The sequence below is a fragment of the Nannobrachium achirus genome (assembly GCF_963921795.1).
Source record: "Nannobrachium achirus genome assembly, chromosome: 13".
Classification (NCBI taxonomy): Eukaryota; Metazoa; Chordata; class Actinopteri; order Myctophiformes; family Myctophidae; genus Nannobrachium; species Nannobrachium achirus.
In genome coordinates, this window is record NC_137833.1 from 50,834,973 (window position 1) to 50,845,955 (window position 10,983).

The 10,983-nt window shown below is 41.1% G+C and overlaps 1 protein-coding gene across 1 annotated transcript in view; it reads left to right on the forward strand.

The window, feature by feature from the left end:
• The window catches only part of hif1an (hypoxia inducible factor 1 subunit alpha inhibitor), a gene marked incomplete at its 3' end in the record, with an annotated part of 32,012 nt that extends 21,029 nt beyond the window's left edge, over positions 1–10,983 (forward strand). Inside the window, exons 3-8 of the mRNA XM_080739705.1 lie at positions 151–299; positions 1,049–1,194; positions 2,221–2,327; positions 5,700–5,763; positions 6,724–6,834; positions 10,927–10,983. Of these exons, the coding sequence (XP_080595831.1) occupies positions 151–299; positions 1,049–1,194; positions 2,221–2,327; positions 5,700–5,763; positions 6,724–6,834; positions 10,927–10,983 (634 nt within the window). The remainder of the gene's footprint in view (positions 1–150; positions 300–1,048; positions 1,195–2,220; positions 2,328–5,699; positions 5,764–6,723; positions 6,835–10,926) is intronic.

Here is a 10,983-nt window from a genome sequence, read left to right on the forward strand (position 1 = left end):
GTGCGACGGCCTTGTCTGATGAAGCAGGGCTTTACTTCGCGAAAAAACATGCACATTTGAAACTTGGAGATACGAGGTTTCTGCCCGACAGTGACAATATCTTGCCCATATTTAGAGAACTCTTTCCTTTGTCTTTGCCGTCCACTCCAGGGTTTACCTGCAGCAGACCCTGAACGACACGGTGGGGAGGAAGATCGTGGTGGATTTCCTGGGTTTCAACTGGAACTGGATCAATAAGCAGCAGGCCAAGAGAAACTGGGGACAGCTGACATCTAATCTGCTGCTTATCGGCATGGAGGGTAAGAGATCTCTGTGTGTTGTCTCGTCTGCTATCCCATTATTCTCACGTAGATCTCCACCTACCGATTGTCCGTGTCCAAGAGTTGAAAGCGTTTAATCTCTTATCTGAGTGCATCAGATTTGGACCAGGCAGCATTAGGATCACTTTGATATCCGATCTGCGATCATAGCATCCCAGCAAACATTATGTCAATGGGAAATATACGACCCCGATAGAAGGCCTCCAGCCTCAGAAATAAATTGGTAAAGGATTAGTTTTACTTGAAATGAACAGAGCTGCCTGGGCTTTAAAAACATTCTTTTTTTATAATTCAAATGTTTTTTATTTTTTATTCTTAATACAAAAAGTGGTAATGGGTGGTACAGTGCAGCACAACAACAGGTACAAATATATATACAGTCAGTCCAAGATAATACAAAAATAAAAATACAAAGGAAATAAAAGTAGGAACCTCTTCACATCTTCAAATAAGTGTCATATATGTTAGAAAACTATCCCATATCTCTTTCATCTTTCCCATACCATTCACTCTTCCCAGCATGTACTCATACGATGTGATTTTGATCATCTCCTCGTTCCACTCTTTAAAAACAGGAGTTCTTGGGGTTTTCCAGTTCCGCAGCAGGATTCTGGCTGCTGTGACCAGTCCAACCTTTACTATTACAAAAGCTTTTTTATTTAACCCAGGGACCACTGTCTTGTGTTGTTTCAAAGCTTCTAACTTCAAAATGTCATCTCCCGCCTCAGGCAACGTGACGCCAGCGCATTACGACGAGCAGCAGAACTTCTTTGCACAGGTCAAAGGTCACAAGCGATGCATCCTGTTCCCTCCCGATCAGTTTGAGTGTCTTTATCCATTTCCTGTCCATCACCCATGTGACCGGCAGAGCCAGGTAAGACCCTTCTAAACGTTCACAGTTGGTTTTTAGTTGATCGGGTGTTTTTGTGTGATCGGCCAAAAACGCAATTCAAATAACTGATCCGCTAAGCCAGTGGTTCTCAACCTGTGGGTAGGGACCCCCAGGGGGGGTCCCCAAATTATTTTGAGGGGGTCCCCAATGGTTAACTTAATGTGAAACACTGTTTTCTCTCTCAACAAACCAACATCAAGTTTAAGTATATAGAGCAGGGGTGCCCAAAAGGTAGATCGTGATCCACCAGTAGATCACAAAGGCTGTGCAGGTAGATCACATGACATGCCCTACAAATATATAATTCAAATGTAAAGAAAAATATTCATAAACAATTCTGTCTTGAATTAAGGTGACTGATTGATTGACATAAAAAGGGGCCTGTCCGCTCCTTTCATGGCTTCTAAAGTAAGCAAACCACCCAATGCAATGCTTTGTTTTCAAGAGTCAGTAGCATTACAAAGAACCCCAAGAACATACCAATTCCATACAGAATGGGATGAAGACTATTTCCCCATTTCAAATGCGTTTGTCTTATATGTAACGCCAGTGTCGCTATTATTCGAAAGCCACCTCAGGTACATCTTTATTGGGGTGGGTGGATCATGTCGAGCTGGTAATTTTAAAAGTAGCCCTCAAGTCAATATATAGAGGGTATCTGCACATTTCTAAAGTGACAATTTAAGGACTTTTTAATACTCTAAAATTACAAATTAAATTGTCAAATATTAGAGGCAGAAATTGTGAAAATAGCGTTGTGAGCATGTAGATCTGCTATTTTCACAATAGAACCGTGTTAGGTTGAGCACCACACAGGGTCGCGGGCTGAAAAGGTTGAGAATCACTGCGCTAAGCGAGAGTATTTGAATTCTGTTCACGTTAGACAATGAAAGCAAGGATGAGGACAAGAAAAAAAACGTAAAAAGATGCAACATTTTTGAATGGCTCTTGTTCTTTTCCTATATTTCCCTACATCTTCCTAAATAAGTGTTGTTTTTCAATTTCCAGGTTGATTTCGACAATCCTGACTATGAGAAGTTTCCCAATTTTAAAAATATAGTGGGCTACGAAGCTGTTGTTGGTCCAGGAGACGTACTTTATATCCCAATGTACTGGTAAGTGGTTTACGGTAACGTACATCTATCTGTGTTACAATCCTTCTGAGTTAGGACTTTCCGAGTTCCCAGAAGTTTTTTTCGGCAGCACCTTGGATGTCTTGTGAAGTTTGGTATCTTCACGATCTCTGCACTTGAATAAAGAATTATCAGTTTTCACCGATAACCATCCTTGTGCTATAGGTTTTGCGAGTAAGTGATTAACAAGCCACCCGAGTGTGAATTGCAAGCACTGGTACCAAGCATGTAAATGGTTTTATGGTTCAGGTGCTGACTATTAGCTACTAGCTAGTAGCACATACTGTTGATTATGTTCATAAAGTAATGCATACTAACCTGACTTGCCAGATGGTGGCAGTAGTGCGTAGGCTACCGCCCTACTTTACCATCTCAGATCTCTCGGTGGGAGTTGATAACGCTCGTAAAGCCCCGGGCCGGACCAATCAGCGGCAGCTACGGGCGGGCTCTGAGCGGCTCTGAGCCAATAGAGTCTGATTGCAGACCACGTGGATGCAGACAGGCCAATATGAGTGGTTGGAGTTGGCACTCCCAGACTGTGACAGAGAGACGGCCACATCCAATCACCTGCTAAAGAATTTGAAAAAATGGCCCGCCCCTTACATCGAGTCTGCCCGAGAGGTCCCAGATGATGGTAAACAGAGCGGTATGCAGCCAGGCATACGCACTGCTGCCATTATCTGGCGCAGTCAGGTTAAATGCATACGGTATTTGCACAAATGACAGAAGAGTCATCTGATCCACTGGTTTCACCTGTAAACACAGAGGAGTAAACAGAGATGCAGACATTAAAGGGATATTTCACTTTCAAAAAAACTTTTTGTCATTTTATCGTCTAATCAGGCTTTTGGGAACACCCAGGACAGTTTTTGAATTGTCTTCATTCAGTATTATTTAGATATTTGATATTCATTTTCCCCCTTCCAGGACCTTCCTATACAAACCCATTATAACTTCAAACTCCATTTTAACCATGATAGATTCAATTAAAACACCTGTCCTTTTTTCTGGTGACTCCTGACACCCTCCGAATACGTGAGCAGGCCGTGTTTTTTTATAACATTTTTCATTGATTTCTATTAATTTTTTGGGGAAATGAAAATTATTAAATACAACAAAAGATTATAAAACATTAATGAAAAAAGTTATCGAAAAAACACCTGCTCACGTATTCGGAGGGTGTTAGGAGTCACGAGTCACCACAAAAAAGGACAGTTGTTTTCATTTAATCTATCATGGTTAAAATTATTATAAAGTTATAATGGGTTTGTATAGGAAGATATCAAATATCTAAATACTGAATGAAGAAATTCAAAAACTGTCCTGGGTGTTCCCAAAAGCCTGATTAGACGATAAAATGACAAAAAGTTTTTTTGAAAGTGAAATATCCCTTTAACTCACTCACTCGACAATGAGTCAAGATAGATTAAATCGCTGATGCACTCGCACAGGCCGTCTGAAGCACAAACCTGTGCACTACCCTCCATGTGGTGGATTTCGTATAAATTGTCAGCATCATCATGAACATCCAATCGATGTGCTGCAATCTGTCTCGCAAAGTGCATTGGCAAGGATGGGGTCGTTTGTTACATTCAATCTGTTGATGAAGTCAAAATCCGTCTGCCATGATTGTGAGTAGACGTTAGAGCTCCTCAAGGACTTCTATACATATTTAGTTGTTAACATTACAGAGTTATAACTAATTCATGTAGTGGTAGCGACTTTAACCTTAGTAATACCTCAAGTCGACGGTTCTCATGGGATCAAATGATTGATCGTTTGGAACCAACCTATCAATACCAGTCGGTAACTCTGAGAGTGTACAAACGGAACCAAACAGAGTTATGGGGTCCGTGGCCCCCAAACTGGGTATCCTTGAAATGAGAGCCAATGACCTTAATCTTGACTTAGATGCCGCTATATGTAGAGATGTGCCGATTGATCGGTGAGTGATCGCGATCGGACGATAATGCCTCTATCGGCTTTGATCGGTATCGGCTTTGCCTCGATCGGCTTTGTCGATCTAGAAGCATTTATGGATTCGTCGCTGTGATCTGGAATATCGGTATCGGCAGATACTGATTCCAGTTTATCGGTGATCTGTATCGGCCCCCAAAAATTGCAATCGGAGCATCTCTAGCTATATGCTATAACGAGGCTACCGTGTTTGAACTTGGTGTTCGTGTGAGTCGGTGTGAACTAGGGCATTCACGAATAGTGATTTTTAGTATTTGAATTATTCGACCTCAAAGTATTCGAATAGTCGAATATTCGACAGGACTGGCCAAACTGTCAAATATTAAGTCAGCACGAGCTGAACATTGTGAAAATAGCCGATCTACATGCTCACAACGCCCCACCCCTGGTATAGAGCCTTAACAAATTCATCCACCAAGGGGCATTGGCAACTCATTCTTATGGCTTCCTATCTAGCCAAGCTTTATAAACTATATACAGTATTTTGTAAAGAGAAAACAATATATATAAAAAAAAAAAAGAAAAAGCGAATATTCGACTTCGGTGAACAATGTTGAATAGTGACTTTGATATTCGAATATTTGGTGAATGCCCTACTAGCTATATGCTATAACGAGGCTACAGTGTTTGAACTTGGTGTTGGTGTGAGTCAGTGTGAACTGCCTCCTGATGAGCCACAGAGTCAGTCAACCGAATCTGTCTCTGTCTGCCTTACCCAGCATGCTTCACTGCGTGGCTTAGTTAGCGGGCGGGGCGAGATGGCTGTGGGTGTAAATGGTTTTCTCCGCCACACCTCACGCCTCCCTGTTGTCACTCAGTGGAGGGAGACATGAGGTCCAGCAGTTTGTCCAACGCTTATACCTGCCTCCCCTGCTGCTGTGGCCACCGTGGCGTCACCGTTCTGTCACCTTTCCAACTCGTCGGCTTCACCTGTGCACTCTGGGCTGCTGACATGAGTGGTGCAATCGAGCCGTGACTCGTGACAACATACTCGCATCGGGCAGGCGGTCACTCTGCTTTCCTTTTTAGCACTGTTTAAACGCGGAAGAAGGCTTTGGTCCTGTCACCATTAGAGCGCATTATTGTCACTCCAACATAATTTACTACAAAATAGGCCAGGGGCTAATTCTGATATCTTCACAAATTGGTACCACCCAAGGTGACCGTACGTTTTTTACATTTTTGACTTTGTACATGTCTTTAGTTTACATTTTGGTAATGATACCCTTTCTGAGACCCAGCTTAATTGATGTTATCAGCCGCTAGAGTCGGTGTCACATTAACTTTACATTACAGGGGGAAAAAAGCAAACATTAAACTGCTTTAAGTAGCATATGAGGGGTCAAACTTGAATAAATGTTCTTTGTTTTTGTTCAGGTGGCATCACATCGAGTCGCTGTTGAATGGTGGAGTAACCATCACTGTAAACTTCTGGTACAAGGTATGAACGCTGTTACTTCACTCTTTTGAATATTGTCTTGGCCATAACCACATGAACCCCAGCGTCCCTGATTCCCTATTCTGTGATCTACTAACTCACAAGAAGTTCCCATGTATGATCAAAGCTGCGAAAGGACATTGACATCTATTGATGCCCATATGGTCCACTAACAACTTTCAATCCGGTTTCCCTACTTTTGGCATGTCTCCGTAGGCAAACATTTTCAAAAATATCCCATAATACCGAAAACGCCAGATCTACAAGCTCCCAACATGTCGCAACATGCCGTGAGCTTGTAGAGTGAGGAGGCAGCGTGGCCATCTTGGAGTCAAGAGGTTTTCGGTTTGATCTCTGACTCCTTCTGACTGTGTGTCCAAAGTGTCCTTGAGCCAGACACCGAACCACTAACTGCTCCCGGTGAGCAGGTTGGTGCCTTGCATGGTTACCTCTGTTTGTATGAGTGAAAGTGAAATAAATTGCTTTAAATGCAGCCCGTCTATTTTTGCTATTCGTCGTATATTCGTCACTGTCTGGCCTCTTAACTCCTTTTTTGAGGTTTTTGATATTTTGGCATAAATCAGGGCTATTGTTGGTTAAAATAATGTTGAACCAATGGAGAGTAGTAAAAAGTGCTTGGGAAAAAACCTCCTAACTCCACACTTTCTGCCAGACCAGCTAACTCCAACCGATTGGCCCTCTCTTTTTTTTCATAAATCAGGGCTATTGTTGGTTAAAATAATATTGAACCAATGAAAAGTTGTAAAAAGCCCTTCGGTCAAAACCTCCTAACTCCACTTGAGCTCATTTTCCCGAAAATGACCATTTTGGAGTTGGGAGGTTTCGGCCCGACAGCAGAGATATACATGGGGCTTAGGTGGTTAAATGTCCTTTACCAGGTAGCTATTTTGTGTTTTTGTAAACACGCGTGTAATGTATATCATGGTACTGCTGTGTTCACAGGGTGCACCCACGCCCAAGAGGATAGAGTACCCTCTCCGATCTCATCAGAAGGTCGCCATCATGCGGAACATTGAGAAGATGCTGGGAGAGGCACTGGGAGACGCACATGAAGTAAGACCACAAGAACTTTGCCTTGTTTGTTTGTTGTTTGGTCAGTTCGCTTGCTGAGTAGGGATGGGACGGTCGATAATCGTTATTATCGTTTATTACACGGCTTGGTTGAATGCTTGATTCTGATTGGTCTATCGCTGAAATAACCGATCCGCTCTAAAACAGACCGTTGTCTAATCAAAGGCTCAGAGCACCTGCTGCACTCGGGCTGCACTGCGTGAATTTTGTGCCGTATCCAACATGAGAGCCATGTAAACAAACACAGATTGTCATTTGCTCTCATGTCAGTGTTTTTAAAAATATCTGAAGGGTGAAATAGAAAATGCAGTAACAGAAAATGGATTCTATTTGACCAACACTTCCTTGTTTTCCAAGGTTTTTAGTTTTGAGTCAAATTATTAATTTTAATGAGTAGCCGTCTAATAAGTGGGATCCCGTCATCCCGACAGTCAGGATTTTATTTCTCGATAACGACCGCTCAGCCAGACGTTATCCCTTACTTATCGTGACACACACACACACACTAATCGTACTGTGGAGATTTAAATGTATCGTGTAATTATCCTCCGTCATGCACTGGGATCAATTCACCTTTTATTTGCCGAGCTGCATATCCGGTACCACTTAAACCCTCTGTAATCGGTAAAACAGACCTGGAAATAACTTTTTTTTTACTCTCTACCAAATCGCTTTGCCAAAAAAAAAATAGCCGATCTACAAGCTCACACAACGCGTTGTGAGCTTGTAGATCTACAAATATCGTAACTCGCAAATTTCTTTGGTCACGGTAATCGTGACATGAATTTCTTATATTGTCCCATTAGGGCTGTCACGATTATGACATTTTACATGACGATTATTTGTCACTAAAATAATGAATTGTGTTTTTGTCATTGACGATCACATTTCTGTTTGGCTTTTAAGTTGCACATGGTAGATATGACACATAACCTAAATATACAAAGAAATTACTGACATATTTGACAACTTTATACTTAAAAAAGAACATTGATAGTGGAAATAGCCGATTGCTTGTAAATCTGCTATTTCCACTATTTTTGACATGGAAACGATTATGACGATTATGAAAAATAATCACGATTATGTAAAAGAAAATCACGATTAGACGATTATGTAATAATTGTGACAGCCCTATGTCCCATCCCTATTGCTGAGCAGCAACGGGCAAATATAAGCACAGACGCAGTGTGTCTTCTTGGGCGTGCTGTTTTCAGAAGTGGAACATACAGTTAGTGTCGCCCCTCTCTCTGCCACTGCAGTTGTTTCTGGGACGTCACGCCACATTCTGAAGCTGCTCCACATTCTAGGACGTCCGTTTAGGAATCCCACCGGTATACTGACCCTCTCAGTAACCCAATTACTGGGAATATTTATGGCCTACCTGATTTAGTGCCAAGGAATGACACGCAGCGTAGTGTGTGTGAAACAACCGTGAAAGAAAGGACAGCGTGTAGCTTTGTTTTACGGCTTTTTCAGTGTGCACGGATTCGAGATCTCACACGTGTCTTTTCTCTGTGGATGATTTGTACCGGAAACAGCCAACCTACAAGCTCACTGCGGGTCGCACCGCAAGGGGGGGGCCACCAAATCTTTGTGTGCCAAAAATAGCAGATCTACAAGCTTACAACGCCTCGCGCTGCGAGGCGTTGTAAGCTTGTAGATCGGCTATTTTTGGCAAAGAGGCTTGTAGAGGGAAAAGAAGAGCAGACTAAGTATTTGACGGTTCAAGTGGTTAAATGTCTGAAAATACTAGGGCTGCGAATCTTTGGGTATCCCACGGTTCGATTCAGAATCGATTCTTGGGGTCACGATTCACGATTATTTTCGATTCTTTCAAATCCATACGATTCGAATTCAGAAACGATCATTTTCCGATTTAAAAACAATTCTCTATTCAAAACAATTCTCTGTTCAAAACGATTCTCTATTCCATTCATATATCAGGATCTACTCCAGTCTGCTGGCATGAAAGCAGAGTACATTTACGTAGCTTTTACAATTGTAAAGGTTTTATCAACTGCAATAATGTAAACACACAAAGGTAAATCCAAGACAACATGTCTGATTTATTCATACTTGTGTAACCTTTCCTGTCTTCGCCTCCGGACCTCTCAAAACCGGCAGACACAGGGGAACTGAATTCCATTCAATTCCACGGCCGAAGTTAACACTATAACACTTAATCCGTAATCCGTTATTAACTTTGGGGTACAACCCAACGTGTAACTATTTTCCCGTTGCACAGTGGTGAATTAACAGTCACTTTTAATCAGGCAAAGTTTGTTTATTATAACTTCTTCAGTATCGTGAACATCAAACACTGCTTCTCTTCCCACATCAAACACTACACAGGTCAGAGATCAACTACTTCCTCCCTCTACTATCCACACCTCCCGCGTCTCCCAGCATTCCTCTTAAAGGGCACATACACTCATTTCACAACACTTGCACACATTCTTTTAACTTTTACAAACACACTCGAATTCAAATCGATTTTTTTCCTGCACCCCTAGAAAATACACATTACTCCAACATGATGACAGTGCTGTCAAACAAGTCTAAGCTGTCTAAGAAATCTATGAACATTTTTAATCTGCAACACAATTTTATACAATATGTAGTGGGGGTCCCTGCTTCATCTCTCTCAACTAAGGGGTCCTTGGTCTGAAAACGCTGAAGACCCCTGCCCTAACCCATGTGGCTGGTGGAGTCAGAGACAGAGTCCAACTGTAATGATAGAGATAGAGAATTGGGCAAACTAGAAATAGAATATGTTTTCGGAAGCATCTTCCTTATAAACCCTAAATGGTCTGGGATATTTCATAAAAGCCTCAATCTGCGATTTCTGCTGTATTTAAAGCACCAGGAACATAGGTTTAGAGCTCCAAAACATTATCATTTTACATATTGTGCCAATTGAGTACCTGAGACGAATAACAGTATTCCATGAACATTAGTCCATATTTGATTTTTTTTTAATATATATATTTTTGGATTTACCAGACTGTAAACCACAAACTAGTAATTTTAATCTGTTAAATTGTTAATGCACTCCCCCTCATTTTGTTTAATTGTCTGTTTAATGTTATTTTCTCCCTTTGTCTGCTGAATATTGCTTGTACGGACTTAGACTGTTGTTCCACAAACTGCTGGATATATACTGTTTTTCCACTTTCCATAAGTATTATGTCTTATAATTCCTAATATATATGAGTTAAGTAAAAAAATCTAATTCAACAAAATGAGAGGGGAGTGCATTAAGACTTTAAGAGATTAAAAACTTCTATAATACGGACTTAGACTGTTATTCGTCTCAGGTACTCAATTGTTGAGGAAACAAATCGCAGTTTGGGACTTGGCCTAACAACATTTCGGTCATGACGGTGTTAATTTTGACAGCAAATTATGATTTAGTCTTTTGAATGACACACATTTAGTTAGTCTTCTGAAATTGTCAAAGCCGAAAATCTTTTAGTCAACAAAATTAACACTGGGTCATGAGTGGGGATGGAGCTTGTTAACTTTTATCGATAATGAGCACCTTATCGATCCTTCTTATTGAGCCGGGCTTTTATCCAGTCCACTATTGAGCGTTTTCTAATATTTTGTGGAAAGACGTGAGACAAATTCAGAACATAACTGGTATCTTTTTTTATTGGCCTGTTGTTGTGACTGTGAGTTTGTGGCTGACCACCATCTATGAAGATGACAATTGACAAAAGTAACAAATATTATCATTAAATATCATTAAAACAATCATTCATTAGTGTGCAATATGTGTAATAGTGGCTTTATATTATGAATAGTACTGTAATAATTTTTTCTTGATCGCCTCTAGTCTTGATTGTTTAAACATGACATTATAGGCCGCTATGCTCGATAACAAGCTTGATAAGCCCAAAGCTTATTGATACCGGGTACTCAATACATTTGTTATCGGGTTGTAGCGGACCCCATATTGTTTCGAGCTCCATCCCTAGTCATGAGATGTATTTCTTTGCTCTAAGTGTTTCGTCTCAAGAAAAGACAAGAAATGCCCTAATACTGAATAAATCCTTCTGTCTCCTCTAGGTGGGGCCTTTACTGAACATGATGATCCGAGGGCGATATGACCAGGGCTTCAGCTAG